Consider the following 20,270-nt stretch of genomic DNA (forward strand, 5'->3'; position numbering starts at 1 on the left):
AGCCCGCTTTAAAGCCAGTATAGAAAACCTCACACTCCAACACACTGACATAATGGTCAGTTTTGACATCTCCTCCCTATTTACTAATGTCCCACTCAAAGAAACCCTTGAGCTCATCCAAGCCAAGTTTCCTCCCGATATCTCAGCCCTATTTCAGTTCACAATGAACTCAGGCTATTTCGTTTGGCAAGGAAAGTTCTACAAACAGATAGAGGGGTACAGCCATGGGTTCACCACTTTCCCCACCCTTGGCCAATTTCTTTATGGTGACATTTGAAGAGAAAGCCTTAAACTCTGCCCCACAAAAACCCACTATTTGGCTTCGTTATGTGGATGATGTGTTTGCTATTTGGCCACATGGCTCAGACACACTCCGCTCCTTCCTAGCACACTTAAACAACCAACACCCCAGAGTCCAGTTCACCTTAGAAAAAGAGGAAAACAACACCCGCCAGCTTGATGGATCTTTGGTTTTCTCTGTTTACAGAAAACCCACCCACACTGGCAGATACATTCACCAGCAATTCCCCCCCCCCTCACAACAATATGGGGTGATAAAAACACTATATAACAGGGCAAAATTAATCTGCTCAGATGACATGGCCCTGACTATTGAACTAAACCACATCCTCAACACTTTTTAGCCAATGGCTATAACTCCAAAAAAATCCAAGAAATACTAAATCCTGTAAACCACAACCCCCCCCTCCACAATAAAGATTACACCAAGTCCATCACCATCCCCTACATCCAGGGCACCTCTGAGAAAGTAACCAATATCCTCAAAAAATATAACCTTATTTCCTGTTACAGACCATATAAAAAGTTGGCATCCCTTATCTGCTCTTCCAAAGACAACCACTTCCCCTAGACCTACCTGGTGTATACCAGGTCCCTTGCAGCTGCAAATTGTCCTACTTTGGCCAAACAGGCAGAACAACAAATATCAGGATTTCAGAACACCAAGACTACATCCGGTTTCACCAGTACAGCCGCTCTGGGCTGGCAGACCATTCCTTAGATACCCACCATAAAATTCGTTGGAAGAAAACAAAAATAATTCATCGCAGCAAGTTTAAATACGAAAGATTATTCAAAAAATCTTCAGCAGCTCTAAAAAACGTTCCTAACCTCAACAAATTTGGGTGCGTGAAACTGCCCCAAATTTGGGAGACTTTCATTATGAGAACTTCAGCCCAACTGCCAAGACTACCAAATTAGCCCGCAAGAGGGCACCATTAGGACTTTAGGAACAATATTAGTTTCTTGCTTTCTTCCTCATTTGCTTTGTGTTAGTTCCTGAGTGCACATACCATATCTTTATGTTCCTGAAGATGACAATGTGACATTGCCGAAATATAGAAGTTATTCATTAAAGTTACCTTTAATTAATATACTTTATATGCGTTGTTAATTCCTTAAACTAATTACCAGTTTTGCAGGAAAAGTGCAATGATTTTCAAAATACATGTGTATTCAATAACTGAAACACCTCATCTTCTGAATTAGTTCAGATAAAAAAAAAATATATCATACCTGGATGGGTTTCTGAATGCACAGAACAGAAAAATAATGAATGGTTCGAAGAATAAATATTCTTAAATATTTTATTCTCCCTAATAACTATTCTAACTATAAATTGAATAGTTAATAAGAATACTAGGAATATGTAAATAGTTAACTATAAATATTAGTCAGAAATAACTCTTATCCCTAAATATTCTTAAATATGGTGCCCTTTCTCCCTCATCACCCTGTCCCAATTTTGTAAAAATTAATATTCCATCTACAGAGGCTGACATGCAGTCCATTCCCACTGCTCTATTCATGTTTATAGTTTTCTAGTAAGAAAGAATATTAATAACTTTATACAGACTAAAAATTTTTTTTTCGTATATGGGAAATATTTATATATATATATATATATATACAGTATATATACCTGCGAAGAATTTTCTCGTGATTAACTTTCCTGCGATTAATTGATTTTACACATGATGAATTGAGCAGACATGCATTTCCCTTGTATATTAGCATAGCACACAGGCTGACATGCAGTCCATTCCCACTGCTCTATTCATGTTGATATTTTTCTATATGCTGAGCACCTCCTGTTCACACCAACAACTGCAAATCCTCCATCTGGGTGATACAGCTTGGCAATGTGATCACTTGGCATCCCAACTATTTCACTTGTTTCTGTCACTTTCTATCATCATGCAACTATGGATCCTTCCATAGTTATGTCCTCTTACTCACAACATAATGAAAAACTATTTTTGGATTTACTTTGGCCTGCTTAGCTAATTTTCTCTCATAATGTGTTTTGGGCTTTCTTACCATACTTGTCACCCTTGCTGTTTCGGCACTCTCACTTTGTACTGCACTCGTGGCTATACTGCTCTTTTTTTTTTTTTTTTGTTAAATATTGTCTCTGAAGTGTTTTTTGTAGCTTTTGCATTATATCTCTACTTATTCACTTTATGCCCACTTGGTTTATCTTTCTAATCATGGGTATATTAACCTAATACTGCTTCTCTCACATCTCTGACCCTTTCCCATGCAGTACTGACAGTCTTTCTTTGTAGCCATGACACTGTTTTGAGATGCTTCCTAAGTCTGTCATAATTACCATCTTTATAGTTAAATATAAACAGTTTCTTGACAGAGAATTCCATATGATTAGTAATCTCCCAGAACAAGACTGCTTGATCATTCTCTTCGATTAGATGCAGAATGTCTACCTTCATTATTGCTATGTTCTGATGCTGTTACTAGCACCAGCAGTCTCAAACCCCTGGTTCCTCCATGACATACGGTAATTATCCCTTAGTAACTGTATAAATTCCACTTTCATTTTGCCATACCCAATTTCCTCCCTCCAGTCTATGTCCTCATAGTTGAAATCCTCCATAATAATTATCCAGCCTGCACTTGTGTTAATCTGCCAATGCATGGCAACCACATCCTTCTGTGGAATAATCCCTGGTCTATAGCAGCAACCAACAGTATATTTTGTCTTATTGGCCTCTATTTTGCACCAGATAGTTTCAAATAAGCCATCCTCCCCCAGACTTAAAATCCTCTTTCACTTGTAATTTTGTTGGTTGTAGTTCTTCAGCAATACCTCAGTTCCTGTCCCATTTCCTCTATCCTCCCTGAAAATACAATACCTTTTACATTCTATCCCTGTAACTATATTATTTTCTGTCAACTAGTTATCACTGATGCCTATAATTTTTGGGGAAGTCTAGCTGACTAATGCCAAAAATTCCTATTCTTTATTTCTGATACTTCTGGCATTCATGTACATGCATTTCAACATAGTCTTGGACTCAGTTACCCTCATGTAATGTCCTTACCAATCCATTTGGATTTTCTATCAACTAGTTATCACTGATGCCTATAATTTTTGGGTAAGTCTAGCTGACTGATGCCAAAAATTCCTCTTCTTTATTTCTGATACTTCTGGCATTCATGTATAAGCATTTCAACATGGCCTTGGACTCACAGTTACCCTCATGTAATGTCATTTGTCATTACCAATCCATTTGGATTTGAAACTTGTGAAACTGCCTTCAGCATTGTATAATCATTTCTGCACACATTCATTTGTGTCGGAGTGGCTGAATCCACACTTGACCCCCCTCCCCATCTAGTTTTCCTGATTTTGCTCTTCCAACCTTTCACTGAAAAACACTCTTTCTAAACATCCGAATCCATTCAAATGCAACTCATCAAGCATATACAAGCCTTTTGTCCATCAAATTCACTCCATACATCTACAAACTGCATACCATTCCTCCTGCACACTCTTCTCATTGACTAATTAGCAATCATGTCCCTTCCCAATTTAGTCTGGTCACACTGAGACAATAGACTCTTGATTTTTACTTTTTCACTCTTCTTTTTTTCTTTTTTTTTGCTTCTGTCAGCAACTGTTTTATATCTTAGGAGAAATCTGAGATCTCTAGGGAGTCAGGAACTCATCAAGGAAGGCCACATATCACTCACAACACATCATACCTTCTCTTGAATTCATTCAAACTGTACACTTCACCTCCAAATTGAAGCCATTCCAGTCATGCACCACTCCTGCCTGCTTTCATTTGTACTCCACAAATGCTTAATCTCTCCTCATAATATAAATTCCACAGTCCCAATATCATCTTTATAATCTTCTTTGCACCTTCTCCACTGATGTGTATAACTTTAGAAACCATGTGACTAGATCTGTCCACAGTCGTCCAGATAAGGTCATATCAAAACCTTAAGAGGCAAAATGACTTCTTTATTATTACTTATCAGCATTCATTTCTACATTGCAATTATCCTCTGAGTAGTAATTCACAATTTTTGCTTCATGACCCTTGAATTTAACTTTGTTCTACTTAAACTCCAAGATCCCTAGTCTGGTCAGTTTCTTCTACCATTTTCACATGCCCACAATTCCAGCTTATTTGAATCATTTTGCAATTTCTCCATCAGTTTTTTTTCCTGGTTACCCTGCCTATTTTGTATCATCAGCAAATGTCACCTTTTAAATCCTTTCCAATATCGTTACTGTAACGTTTGAATAACAGTGGACCAAGAACTTATCCCTGGAGTATACCACTAGTCACCTTAAATTGTATGAACTCACATACCCCATACATCACTTTTTGATATGTCACGTGGCCATCCTGTTATCCAAACTAGTAATTTATAATCCAATCCCATATCCTCCAACTTATGCAACAGTCTTCCATGCTGAATCATGTCAAATGCTTTAATATAGTTGAAAAGCATCAGCGTGTATCCATTCTCCTTGTTTAACTCAACTGTGCCAAAAAAAAAAAAAAAAAAAAAGTTCACATTTTGATGTGTCTACATAGAATCTTTGTATTATCCCAACTAGTCCTATGGCTTGTGTTATTTATTTTATTGTTCTGCAATGCTGAACTTGTAATGTTTATTTAGTTTATTGTAGTAGTGGCTTGTTTTGAATCCTAAAAGTGAAATAATTTTTTTTACCTGGTACTTTCATGACTGCACATGAAAAGATAATTTTCTATGCACTTATTTGTTTTTTTGAAATTTTCATTATTCATTTATTAACTCTGATGGTGGTTTATGACATAAACCAAAATAACTGTATCTAGTTTATACCTTTAATTAAACTTCTTCACTGTGGGCTCATGTCTTTTATTATCTCATTTTATCTTTTTGTTTTTTCTTGAAAAATAGTTCTTGTAAGACAAATATAGCAGGTCTTCAAAATGGCTGGTTGGTTCATGCCAGTTCATTGAAGGAGCAGCTGCTCGATCTGGTTTACCTACCAAGTTATACAGAAGACATACAGTACCCAAATTGTATCTCAATCTCCAGAATACAGATAATAAGCTTATTTTACTATGTTTGCTATAGATGAATAGATTATGTGATTTTGCTCTAACTATCCACATTCATAACAACATCTAGTAGTTCTTGATGATGCTCTTTCTCCATCTCACAATTTTTCTCTCTCTCTCTCTCTCACACACACACACACTCTTACTTGCATTTGAAACACAGAAATAACCACATCCCAGCATAATTATGCGAATAATGTATCAAATCCTTGTATTTATGATATTGCACTCCTCTTCCCCATTCCATCTCCTCCTCTTTTGGTGTTGCTAACTGGTGCATTCCATCCAATAATTCTACCACCATTAAGTAAGCAGTAATTATTTTCACAAGAATTTCTGAAAAATTATCATTACAAAGCCTTTAAATAACTGCTTACTTGTAAATAACAACTCCTGGTTGTTAATTGCATACCTCCTTGTTACTCAATTTTAGCATTTACGTCAAGTTGGTGTAGTTGGAAAATTCGTTGAATTCTTTGGACCTGGTGTCAGTGAGCTTTCAATAGCTGACAGAGCAACAATTGCAAATATGTGTCCAGAATATGGAGCAACAATTGGTTTCTTTCCTGTGGATGAAAAGAGTATTTTTTATCTCCATCAAACAGGTAATGTGTTGATATGATATTGATTATTTTACATAAAAAATAACTTATTTGATTTAAGAAATATGTTGTGAAACTGTACAGTGGCATGCAGCTGATGTAACATTAATCTAGTAATTAACAATAGTGACAACAAAGCAGCTAACAATAACATAATACCTAGAAGTAAAAACATGTTTTTTTAATAAGATAATTTCACACATAAAAAATTGTAATACTTTAGTGTCATGTGTGGGATTAAAGATTATCTAGGATTTTGAAGAAGAACTTTCAACCAAAAATGCTTAATAACAAGATATCGGGTTTATTTGGTTGGTAGAATGAAGAACACATGACTAATTTCACTAGATTACTTGTGGCTTCCTAGGGTGTAAAAAAATATAAATGCACAGTTGACAAATACAAAAGATAAATGACTAATATAAGCTCATCTGTTCTATAGTATGAATAATTGAAAAACATGTGAAGGCAGTGAAGTGTGGTACTACTCATCCATTTTTATATACTCATCCAGTGTATAAAAATATACTGAACAAAAATTTTGTTCAGTATAAAAAGAATCCCCCAGTCATTTTTTTCACCATGTGAAAAAAATGACTGGTGGATTCTTTTTATCTGATGAGAAAGTTTTCTTCTAAGGCATAGTGATCTTGTTCCATTCAATGTCATGATATGTGGGTGGGGGAAGAGTGATTAAGCTAAATTTGATCTTTCTTCCATATCATTAGCCACATTGATGAGATTTTTTTTCTTATCTCAGAACTTATAGAAGTCTGACTTATATAAGAAAGGCTACAGATACAGAGAATTCTGTAAACCCATTAGATGTTTTAAAGGGATTATACTTTTGGGGAGAACGAAGGAGGCCCTGTATAGTTGAGAATAGGTTTGAAAGCCACTCTCGGGGGGGGGGGGGGGTATGAAATATGAGGTGATTGTTGATTTTGATTGAAAGAACAGTAAAGGATAGAAACAGAGTCTCTGTAGTGCATATCAAAATTTGGCTGAGAGAGAGATTAGAAAACATTTTAAAATCAGTGATATTGCTGATTTAAAGAGTTTTCTAATCTCTTTTGCATTAGCAAAGCTGAAACCTGCCATCTGGTGGAGATACATGGATCATTTCAGGTTGGCAGGTGCAAGACACTTTTCTTCCCCCAATGTTTTTCATAAAGAGAATTGCACGTGGGGGAGATTTGGGACTGCCAGTGACTATGCCAAAAAATTGTTTCTCGAGATGATCAATTCCATTTAAAGTAATTAGAGTGAAGGCAATGCTTGAAAAGTCTTGGGAAAGTTCAAGGGAAACTTTGTGATCATCAACTGGGCATCATTTATAGAGAGATGGTGTCAAGACTAGCAAGGATTTCCAATGACGGGCTTGAAATTTTGATAGTTTTTGGACAGAGTGTGAGGAGTTCTTGATGTAGGAATCCAAATGCTAGATGTGGTTGTTTAATAAATTTGAGAGGTGTTTAGACAAAAGTTAAATGGGTACCAGCCTTGTGGACCTTTGGGAACACCCTCAATCTTGAAGTTAATGGGTGCATTAACTTGAGTTTTTGCTTTAAATCTGTTGGCCAGGCTAATATATTTGATAGTTTATTGACTTCTTTGTGATTTGCCCATGTGCAGGGTCACTGTTTAAGAGTTTGTTAGTAAAGAATCTAAAAGTGGCAAAACCTTTGACTTGCAATCTGCCATGTTCATTATGACAGTGGCATTGCCTCCATCTGCCTTGAGAATAATGGTGTCTTTTCTTTCTGAAATTAGAAAGAGCCTTCCTTTCTGAGTTGGTAATGTTGTTTTTTGTAGGAAGAGACAAAAAGAGAAGAACTGCAGCCTGAAATCTAATATCATTTTCAATATTTTATGGCAAATCATGAAGGGCTTTTTAAACAATGCACAGAAAATCAATTTTTGGACAATGCTCTAATTCATCCCACATATATTCAATAGGGTTTAGATCATTGCTCTCTGGAGGCCAGTCAAGTGTGATGATGTTCATGTTGATTGGCCTCCACAGAGCACAGTTACAGCAGCAGCAGCCATATGACATGGTACATTGTTCAAAATGTTCAGATACCTTTCGGAGTTCAGTGTTTTGCACCACAAACAGAGGTCTGAGGCCACACAAGGAAAAACAAGACCATGCCATCATGCTGCTACCTTCAAATTTGATAGTTGGAGTTACGTACTCTTGTAAGAGGTGTTTAGTGGGTATCTCCCACACCCATCCATCTGCTCAGCAGAGAGTATAGTGTGATTTGTGATTTGTCGCTCCATAACACAGCTTGGAACACTGTATTATGGACCTACTATACACACTCTTTGCACCACTGGAGACGACACCGCATTGGTTCAGGTAATGTGGGGATTGTATATATTGCAGCCCTATCATAGAAAGCCTTGTTGTGAGCCTCGGTTCTGAATTTTTTTTTGCAAATTTGTGTTCCAGCAATGCCCAGAACTCCGCATTCAATATGTCCACATTGTGTGTGTGTGTGTGTGTGTGTGTGTGTGTGTGTGTGTGTGTGTGTGTGTGTGTGTGTGTGTGTGTGTGTGTGTGTGTGTGTGTACATATATATATATATACACACACACACACACACACACACACACACACACACACACACACACACACACACTTTTGTTTTTCCATTTTAGTTTGTAGATTTTCAGATACAGTTTATAATACAATATATTAAAAATCCCATTAATTAAAGAAAAAAGTTCTTTTACATAATTTGATTATTTTCAATATAATATGCATACTTTTTGCAACATTTTATGTTTATTCCCCATACAAGAGTTACAAGAATCTATAGCATGTTAATTACATGTTAAAGGTGCAGATAAGAATTGGGAAAGAAGAAATCTGTTAACATTTTTTGTAAAGATCTGGGGATTGAAGTTGTTGAGAAACACATTATGAGGAAGGTTGTTTCAGAGGACAGCAATAAATGGAATAAATAAGGAAGAGGAGAAGTAAGTTCACTGAGTTTGCATGTGGAATGAAAAGAGAGATCTGGCAGCTGCTGCTCTTGTTTTAACAGGCCCAGTGGAGGAATGAAGTTAGCCATTTCACTGGATCAGTGACTATGGAAGTTCCTTTAGAAGAGCCCCCCCCACCCCCCCCCCCCCCCACCCCCCCCCCCCCCCACCCCCCCCCCCCCCCACCCCCCCCCCCCCCCACCCCCCCCCCCCCCCACCCCCCCCCCCCCCCACCCCCCCCCCCCCCCACCCCCCCCCCCCCCCACCCCCCCCCCCCCCCACCCCCCCCCCCCCCCACCCCCCCCCCCCCCCACCCCCCCCCCCCCCCACCCCCCCCCCCCCCCACCCCCCCCCCCCCCCACCCCCCCCCCCCCCCACCCCCCCCCCCCCCCACCCCCCCCCCCCCCCACCCCCCCCCCCCCCCACCCCCCCCCCCCCCCACCCCCCCCCCCCCCCACCCCCCCCCCCCCCCACCCCCCCCCCCCCCCACCCCCCCCCCCCCCCACCCCCCCCCCCCCCCACCCCCCCCCCCCCCCACCCCCCCCCCCCCCCACCCCCCCCCCCCCCCACCCCCCCCCCCCCCCACCCCCCCCCCCCCCCACCCCCCCCCCCCCCCACCCCCCCCCCCAAGGATTGATGCAGGGGAAATGTTTCAGCTGTGTGATAGTGATGGAAGAACAAGAGGTCATCTCTGGAAATTAAAGAAGAGTATGGTTAACAAAGGTGTCAGAACAAGGTTTTTTGCCTGGAGGGTGGTGAATGAGTGGAATTCATTGCCTGACTTAGTTGTGAGCTCTTCATCTGTAAATGAATTCAAGAAGAGATATGACAGATATTGTTTTGCTAGTTTGGGTCTCCCGCGATGAGTCTACTGACTCCATGGAGATACCCGTAATAATAATAATAAAAATGAGTTTTCTTGCATAACATAATTGATTTATACATATTAATTTAGTTTCTTTTGTTCCAGAAATTATCATAGAATTAACAACTGTTCCTTTACTTCAATTGAGCAATTCCTGTCAAAGGTACCTCCAAAATATCAGCATGTATCAAATGACATCAACAGACTGTGTCCATGGAAATAATTATTTGATAACTTTGAATTTTCCTCTCTTTCTCTATGCTACCCTATATTTTTCAGTTTCCCAGCTGTTATTTTTCAATTGTTCTCTATTGCTAACCAAGAAAATGCTGCATGACATGTAGATTGAGTCTGTCATATCTGGGTTCTTTGCTCTATATTTGGCAATATTACTGTTAACATATGCCTTTGTCCAGAGGTAAATATCTGTATTAAAATATAGTGATATAAATTTCACACGTTCTTCTCTTTTTCTTTTTCTGTATTTTCTTGTGAAAAGCATCTAAAATTCTTCAGCACACAAAGGAAATTAATTTCAGTTTCATAACTGCTCTGTCATGATGTCAACAATGTAAACTAGCCTAGCGTAATTACATAATGCTGCAACACTATATTTACCAATATATACATTCTTGGCCATTTTTCCATTATAAGTATTTTATGATATATATATATATAACAATCAAAATAAAATAGTTATAAATAATTAATGCAGTGCATTTTACTTGCATCTTACTATTATAATTATTCAAGAAACACACACTATAATGTTGAGCATTATAAAATAAAATCAATAAGAAATTGTTGCTCATGACTTCAATAGGCTAGCATAAGTTACATAACACTCCAAATTATATATTTCCTTATATACTTAATTCTTGGCTACTTTTCCATTATCAATATTTTACAACACATACACACATCAAAATAAAATAGTTATAAATAATTAACACAATGTTTATTTTACCTATATTTTACTATTATAATTATTTGACAAATACATGTTATAGTGTTGAATGATGTTATAAAAAAAAATAATCAAATCCTTCAATGTTTCCATATGGAATTGGCTAGAACTGAAGAATGAAGGCGACTCATGGCTACCACTGAGTTCTGTATAAATGCAGTATTGTCATCATTCATATCGTACTGATATTAGTGGAGTAAGGCAGGATAGTAAAAGTGTAGATAAAGCAATGGAAGGAGTGGGCGATAGTAGATGAAATATGAATGAGAGTATGAAAGAAATGGCTGAAGGTAATGTGTATGAGCATGTGCTTATGTGGAGTCCCTCACAGGACAAAATCTGATCTTGAGCAACTGGAGAAATGACTGGCATATGGCACAGCAAGAGGAAGAATTAATGAAAAAATTCTTCATTACCTGGAACAGTGTTACCTTGGAACACTTAGTAGAAGAATTCTTCTGTAATTCTCACATTCAGCTTTATTCTCTTTTATATATATATATATATATATATATATGGGAACATTTTTTATTTCTTTTATATATATATATGGGAACTGGCGGTGCTTAAGGGTCAAAGCTGTATAACTGAGAGGAGACCTCCACATAGCCTTTAAAGGAATGCGGAGAACCGACCAGGACTTCTGACCTAATGTCCAATCCTAACCTTCTCGTAGTGCACTATGTTGGGTATCTACCTGGATACGGAACGAACAAGGATGGGCTGACAATTTGGGATTTAGCTGACCAAATTGTATTCTTATTGGTTAAACCAAAATACAAAATGATGGTACAACATGACAAAATTTCATGCTGGCTGGGGCATCGCCCAGTTAAACAAGGCCCCCGTTGTTTTCACCAGGGAACCAGGGCAAACAGCAAAAAGTCAGCTACTGGAACAAATCTGCAAACACACCCCAACTCAACATCCCCAGAGTTAAAGATTGGTACTATCAATATAAGAAGCCTGAATGGCAAAGAAATGGAACTAGCTGAGAAATTAGATAAGTACCAGATCGACATAATAGGGGTGACTGAAACAAAAAAGACAAAAACTGGTGAGATCTTCTGAGCAATAAATACAAAATGTTATATTCAGGCAATCACAATGAAGGGAAAGAAGGAGTAGCCATAGTATTCAACACAAAATACAAGGCTAATCTTCTTGAATGGCAGGCAGTCTCAAGTAGAGTAATGTGGGCAAATATGAGAATGGGGAACTGGGCAATGAGACTTGTTTTTGCCTATGGTCTCACAGAAGGTTCTACTAAGGTAGTGGAGGAATTTTTTGATGCTTTAGAAAAAGCAACTGACACAATGAAAAAGGAAAAGTTGGTCCTTGTTGGGGATCTAAATAGCAGAGTAGGAAATGATTGTCAGACGTACAAAAATATTTTGGGAAAATTTGGAGAAAAGAGCAAAGCTAATAATAATGGCAAATATCTGTTGGATTTCTGCTCAGGACATGGACAGGCTATTACTAACACGATGTTCCAACATAAAAATGTGCATAAATTCACATGGAGAGAAGAGACAAGGAATAAGAAAAGTCTTATTGATTATGTTATTGTTGATAGTGATATTTTCTCCCTGGTGCAGGACACCAGAGTGTACAGAGGATTTGAAATTGGAAGTGATCACTATTTAGTCTTGAGCAGAATAAAATTGAATTTCATATTGAAAAGAATAAAATGTAAGAAAGTTTTAAAGCGAATAAAAGGTGAGCAGCTCTCAGATGTGAACTGTAGACTAAAATACACAAAGATTATTGAAGAAAAAATGAAAGAGTTTGAGAACCGGAATCAAACCTTGGAGATTCAATGGCAAGCCTTGAAAAAAGCCCTGATTGATTCAGCTAGAGAGGCATGTGGTGAAGTTGTCTGCAAGGATAGAAAAATTAGAACTGCATGGTGGACACAGGAAGTTAAAGAGGCAGTGAAGGAAAAGAAGAAATCATATCAAAAGTTCCTGGCAAATAAGTAAGCTAAACACTGCGTAAAACTAGCTAAACAAAAGTCATGTGAGGACTTTGGCAAGAATATAGAAAATAAATATCAAGAAGGTGGCAAAATATTCTGGAGGTTGTTCAAGAAGCTTAAGAATGGAGAAAAGAGTGCTGTCAAAGGAGTCAGAGATGATAAAGGTGAAAAACTGGAGAAAAATATATCCTTGAGGTATGGAGTAATTACTTTGAAAAACTGCTAAATGAAACAAGCAGTGATGACAGCACAGTGGTAAAAAACACTGACCAGGCATGCAGTCAGGAATACATATTCATACTTGAAGTAGAAAAAGCCATCCAATTCTTGAAATGTGGAACGGCAGCAGGAGTAGATGATATTCAACCAGAAATGCTGAAGTATAGTGGTATAAGAGTCTTACAGTGGCTGCACTGCATAGTTCAAAAACTCTGGACAGAGGGACGAATTCCCGATGATTGGAATAGATCTCTCATAGTACCCATATATAAAAAAGGGAAATAAAACTGAATGTGAGAATTACGGAGGTATTTCCCTGCTGAGTGTTCCTGGCCAGATCTCTGCAAGTATACTTGAGAAACGGTTGAGAAGACTTGTGGAAGAAAAGCTTGCTGAAGAACAAGCTGGATTCAGGCCAAATAGAGGCTGTCAGGATCAGATCTTCACTTTACGACAAATAGTCGAGAAATCATGGGAATATAACAAAGATTTGTATTTAAGTTTGTCGATCTGGAAAATGCATATGGCAAGGTGCCAAGAGAGAAGCTATTCAATAAGCTACAGTTATATGGTGTCAATGGGGCATTATATCAAGCAATACTTAGTCTTTATTTGAGTTGTAAATCAGCAGTTAGAATTGAAGGAAGTACAGGAAGATGGTTTAATGTTAAATCTGGTGTGAGACAAGGATGTACATTATCCCCTCTGTTATTCATTATCTATATGGATCACATTATGAAGGAAAGTGGTATTAAACATGATATCAAAATTGGAGATGTTAATGTCAGTTCTTTGCTTTATGCAGATGATGTTATACCTCTAAACAAATCTGCCACAAGTCTGCAAGATTCTCTCACTAAATTGAATAGCTGTTGTAATAGATATGGTATGAAGGTCAGCAATAAAAAGACAAAGACAATGAAAATAGGCAGAATCATTGAAAATGTCAAGTGTGTTGTGAATGGAGAACCTGTGGAACAAGTAAAATATTTCAGCTACTTAGGTATGATTTTTAGTGAAGATGGTAAATTAAATATAGAAATAGACAACAATCAGCAAACTGGTATGGTGGGAAGTCAATTGAATAAATTTATATGGAATAAGAGAGAAATTAGTCGCAACACTAAATTAGCTGTATACAAGACAGTGTTCAAACCAGTTTTAACTTGTGGATCTGAGAGTTGGGTCAGAAGTAAAACACTTGACCAAAGACTAGAGACCACAGATATGAGAGTCCTGAGAAAGATTATAGGTGTGAACAGATGGCATCAATGGCAATATCATATTAAAAACGAGGATATTAGGAAAGAACTTGACATTGTCAGCATCCAAAAATGTTCTAGCAGAGCTAATCTCAGGTGGTATGGTCACTTAAACAGAATGGGCAAAGAAAGATTTGCAAAACAGGTGTTCTCTGCTAGGTTGGTGTAGCAAAACGACCCAGAGGAAGACCAAGATATAGGTGGATTGATACGGTACAAAGTGCCTTAGACAATAGAAATATAAGATCTGATAATGTTGGAGTCTTGACAAGTGATAGACTGATTTGGAGGAAAATTGTAGATAGGAAGTTAGAAATGATGTAAACTTTTCATGTAGTACTATCATATCCTGTACACTCCTTGAGGCTACATGACAGGAATTTGATGATGATGTATTTATGGATTACAAAAAATCCACAAAACTAATATTCCCCTACGCCCCATAGTCGATATCATAGATAGTCCGACATATAAACTGGCCCGGCATTTAGCCAAGCCACTTGCCCCCCTTATTGGGCAACACCTCTACTTTTGTAAAAAATTCAGTCCATTTCAAAACACTGGTTAAAAATCTAATTCTAAAAGATTCAGACATAATGGTTAGTTTCAATATCATCTTCTTATTTACCAATGTACCACTTATAGACATTCTTGATTTAATCAAGTCTAAATTTCCCCCTGATATTTTTTAATTATTTCAATTTACCATGAATGCAGGTTACTTTACATGGGGAGGAAAATTCTACAAACAGATTAATGGTACTGCTATGGGTTCCCCCCCCCTCCTCTCTCCCCATTAGCAAATTTTTACATGGAACACTTTGAAAACAAAGTACTTACCACAGCTACATACAAGCCACAAGTGTGGTTACACTATTTAGATGATGTGTTTGCCACCTGGCCCCATGAACAAGACACTTTGGATGCTTTTGTCACCTACCTAAACAGCCAACACCCCAAAATTCACTTCACAGTAGAAAAATAATCAAATAACTGTTTACCATTTCTTGACACATTAGTCACCCGCCTTTCAGATGGATCACTATCGTTTTCTATTTACAGAAAGCCTACATAAACAATCACATCATCATCCAGTCCAACAGTACGGCATTTTAAAAACACTTACACACAGAGCCAGAGGCATTTGTTCTAACGATACAGCTCTGGCCACTGAACTCCAATATCTGCGCCATACGTTCTTAACCAACGGCTACAATCCCTACAAAATAGATAAAATACTACATAGGCCCATTACTCTGCCCTCCCCTAATACACAAGAATACAACATGACCATTTCTATTCCCTATATCAGAGGTACATTGGAAAAGATAGCCAAAGTATTGTTGAAACATGGCCTTCCCACCACTTTGCTGGCAACTCTGATCCGCCTGCCTAAGGATAAACTTCACCCTTTAGCACACCCAGGAGTGTATGAAGTTCCTTGTGACTGTGACTTGGCCTATTATGGACAAACAGGAAGATCAGCGAACATCTGCCTGGAAGAACACGAAAGATACATTCGCTACTATTACTATGGCAAGTCAGGACTGGCAGACCACGCTTTGGACACTCCTTCACACAGGATTAGATGGAGGAAAACGAATGTGCTATTTAGGAGTCATTATAGATCTGAAAGATTATTTTTTGAGTCAGCAATGGCTTTGAAGAATTCTCCCAACCGTAAGAAATATGGTTGCATTAATTTCTCAAAAATTTGGGAGATGGTTATCCTAAGAAAAACTCCAGGATAGCTGCTTTTTTTTTTCCCCGTTTGGGGAGGCGCCAAAATAGGACTTTAGATCTTTTGTCTTTTGCAATTATATTGTTTCACTCACTCACTCACTGTCGCGTATACAAGTGTGTTGTGCTCTGATGATGTTGAGTTGAAAATCAGCGAAATATAAGCGTTAATAAAACATCTTTGTTATAAAAGTGTGTGTGGTGTTGTTAATACCATGAAAAATAAGTCATGACTATATGTTTAAGTTTATATGCTAAGATTTTTGCATATACTTCATAACATGTACTAAGTAAGCTGATACCATGATAATTGTTACAATCAGATTTGTGTCCCTTTTTGTAGATGGAGATAACTATTGCTTTCGTGCAATCTTGTGGGCATTTTCTTTCTTTCCAAATCATATTATAAAAGTTTAGTAACCTGAGCGAGAATTCAAGTCCTGCATATTTAATAAGTTCCAAGTTTATATTGTCTTCTCCTGGAGCTTTTCCTGTTTGCTTTGAGTTAATGCTTCTCTTAATTCTTCTAGAGTGATGTTTTCCAAGTTTTCTGAGTTGTTTACAAAGGGTGATTTTCTGTTTTGAATGTTTTCATCATACCATAGATCTTGGTAGTAATTTTGCCATGTTCCCATTTTAATGGTATTAATATCTGCTTTTTCTCTAGTTTCATTGATTAGATCTTTGAGGATTTTATATGCATTAGGTCTTTTGATCGTACAGTCTCTCTCTAATTTGTTACAAAATTGTCCCATCTGTTTCTGTTTATTCTCCTGCATGCTTCTTTTGCTATTGCTCTTTTTCTGCTGTATTTGATTTTTGATTCTATTGTCTTCAGGTTGAGCAAGTTTTTATATGCTTTTTTCTTTTCTTCAATATTTCATTTAATTTCATCATCCCAGTCTCTAAGGCCTCTTTTTCTTTTCCACCTTTTCTTTGTTCCTAAACTTTCTTTTGCAGCTTTTGTCATTATGATTTTTAGGGAACATTCTTCTTCTATGTTCTGATTTTCTTTTATAGTTATCATGCAGTTCTTTATTCTTTTTTGGTACAGGTCTTTAATGCTATTGTCGTCTAGAGGTCTAACTTTGAAGGATTCAAAATTTCTATTTTCCTTATACCTTTTTATTGTTTTCCATCTTGGTTCCCATTTTATTTTTCCAATTAAGAGGTAATGATCTGATTCTGTTTCACATTCTCGGTATACTCTTGTATCTATTATCATTTCTGACATTTTGATATTGCTGATTATGTGATCAATAATGCTTCTTGTGTCTCTTGCTTTCCAGGTGTGTCTGTAGATCAGTGGCACACTCAGGATTTAATCTTGGAGGGGGCCGGGCACTCAGGATTAACCTTGGGGGGGGGGAGTTGAGTAAACGATTTGTGAATACACCCTACGCATCGCATACAACCTATGACTGAGCATCTGCAGTGATTGCTAATTCATAAGTAGCATAGAAATAGAAGATACGACACAACATAAATAAATGATTTTTGGAAAATTTTCTAGTGTTTTTTCCTTTTCTTTGGGGGGTGCCCAGGCCCCATTGCCCCCCCTCCCCTCTGGGTGCGCCACTGCTGTAGATGTCTTTATGTTTGAAGAAGGTGTTCATTATTTTAAGGTTATTGCCTATAGTAAAATCTCTTAATCTATTTTCATTCCTATTACGGTTAAGTTCCTATAGTTCTTCAATAAACCATATATTGGTTTATATGGTTTATTGCCAATTCTTGCATTAAGATTGCCTATTACCAAGATGTGATCCTTAGGATTGATCTTATTTAAAATGTTCTGCAGTTGTGTGTAAAGATTTTCTGAGTCCTCCTCTTTTTCTTCTTCAGGTGCGTAAGTTCCACTTACTGTCATATAATCTCTGTCTATTTTAATTCTCATTTCTATTATTCTGTCACTCCAAAAGTTGTAATGGATTATATTGTTTCTGAGAGATTTATGTAAAAAGATCATTATACCAGATTTAGCTCTCTTCTGGTTTTACCCCACTGTACATATAGATGAAATTTTCAGTTTTGTCTGTTCCCCTTTGCTTTTTTTTTTTTCTGATTCTGTAATTACTACTATTTTTACATTTCTTTCTTCTAATGCTTGGTCCAGTTGTATGATTTTGTGATGGATGCTTCTCACATTCCAGGTAGCTCTATTCCAATAGGTGCATTTCTGCTTTTTTGCTTTGTTTTTTGTCTATGTAAAATAACTTCCTATAGACATCTGCTAGTTAGAATCTGGTTATTTATTAAGTTATTGTTCATTGGTGGGGAGAGAAAGTGGCATTTATGTGAGTTTCAGAAGGGGGGACTGCAGATATTTTTCTCGAAATAGCTCATGAAGAATACACAACTTGTACCTTACTGACATGAATCTCGAAAGTCTAAAATGCTGAAGAAACTGAAGTCCATTTGGTTTGTTGCATACAAATTTTCTGTGCCTTTGTAATCAGAGTGAATACAGTGAGAGAGATGTTTTCCACTATACAGGGTAATTTTCATTCCATTACTAAGGTATACACAGTTGCTTTTTTATTATTGAGAGAGCAGTGTCAGTTGTTTACATATTGTGTCAAATAGTGAAAAGTCAAAGGTTAGAATTAGAGTATTTCACATGACTTGATGTTTGGGAAAAAGAAGTATTGAAAAGGGAATTTCTTTGTAGTCATGATAAAAGTTCACTGTGGTGTTATTTTAATGAAGCTGAAGATGGAGACTTGTTGAATATACTGAAGTGGGAGATGCAGGTGTGTAAACAATTCCAAAAAAAAAAAAAAAAAAAAACAGATGATGGAAGTACTATTGGCTTATATAACCATCTTAAAAGCCATCATAAAATTAACTTATTGAAGATAGGGAAAGAAAAAGATGATGATACAGCACTTTCAACTGAAATTATCACTGTTGAAACACTAAATTAAAAGAAAAAACAGTTTGAGTTGTCTGTTTAGGTTTTGAAAGTTTCTATTTATATTTTGAAATAAAGTTTTATTTCTTTATAAATTAGTAGTGGAGTAGAGCAGAGTGACCTCCCATGATGACTCCTTGGTGTCATATAATAATAATGATATTAATATATTTTTTCTTTAGAATAATTTTTTTTATGTTAAAGAAATTTTTGTTTATTAGTTACATCTTTCAGTGTGACTTTTTTGAAAATATAACAAATTACTGATACGGTATGTATGAAAAATTTTACTGAATTACTGGTAATAGATAAAGTCATTAAATTTTCAATTCCGATGGGAAGTTCCCCACCTTTGGCAAATTGTTATTTCACATCTGTCTCAAATTATTATCATATCCCTCTCTGGCTAGTGTTTACCAGATTCCTTGTGAATTTAATCTAACATACTTTGGAAAGATAGGCCATTCTGTGGGAAGAAAATAAAATAAAGAATGAATTAGTAAACATCATTACTACATTTAATGTCTTAATTCTCAAAGGTATGGTCTTGAACAATATAGTCAGAAAAAAAAAAAATCAGCTTACACCTTTTTATTCAAATATAGGGAGTAGACAAAATGGGCAGTTCAATCTCCACTGGCAGCCAACCAGAGATAGCTGGCCCAAAGCTATTACTAATTAAGCAGCACGCAGTGAAGAGAGACGGCTCAACAAGTGGCGTCATCTCATGGTCCCTAACACAATATATTTAATATCTGAAATAATGTGGGTTCTACGGTCGATTTTCTTGAGTTTACAGGATGAAAAACCCGAGTTTCCTGGAGAAAAACCTGCTTGCCCGTGCCAGAGATTGACTAACTCAGGAACCGATCGAAAAAAGGCTTAGAAAAATTTCCTCTAGCCAACAACTAGATTCGAAACAAAGTCTTCCTTCGTGCGGTAATGATACAAAACACAGTATCCTTTGGAACGAGACTTGCCTTATCCATAGAAGCAGTTATAAATATGAATGTCTCTTCAAAAAAAGTTGTAAAGCCATTTTAAACAACAGTGTAAGTTGAATTAAAATTATTGCCTTCCTCTCCTGAAAGTTTGGGAGAGTCTTATCCTATTTAAATATCAGAAATATATAGATATTTTTAATATGATCCTTCTAGCACATGGCAACTGTTTCATTGGTTAAACTGTTATTGTATTTATCTTATATTCCAGCTTTGTGAATTGCTTGTTTGTTCCACATACTGCTGTATTGTTGATTTCAGTATGAAATATTTTTGCTATTTTCATTATAGTTATTTACCGTGTTTAGCATGTATTGATCTCTCGATGTCTGATCATG

General features: G+C 37.0%; 1 protein-coding gene across 4 annotated transcripts in view; it reads left to right on the forward strand.

Annotated features, from left to right (window-relative positions):
* LOC150098931 (cytoplasmic aconitate hydratase-like) overlaps window positions 1-20,270 on the forward strand; it is a 373,379-nt gene that overhangs the window by 204,603 nt on the left and 148,506 nt on the right. For all 4 annotated transcript variants that reach the window (XM_090405009.1, XM_090405006.1, XM_090405010.1 and 1 more), the window contains one exon: window positions 5,824-5,995. In XM_090405009.1, coding sequence (XP_090261135.1) covers window positions 5,824-5,995 — 172 coding nt within the window. The remainder of the gene's footprint in view (window positions 1-5,823; window positions 5,996-20,270) is intronic.

The sequence above is a fragment of the Typopeltis vanoorti genome, chromosome 15, assembly GCF_054136105.1.
Source record: "Typopeltis vanoorti isolate ZY-2024b chromosome 15, IOZ_Tvanoo_1.0, whole genome shotgun sequence".
Taxonomy (NCBI): domain Eukaryota; kingdom Metazoa; phylum Arthropoda; class Arachnida; order Uropygi; family Thelyphonidae; genus Typopeltis; species Typopeltis vanoorti.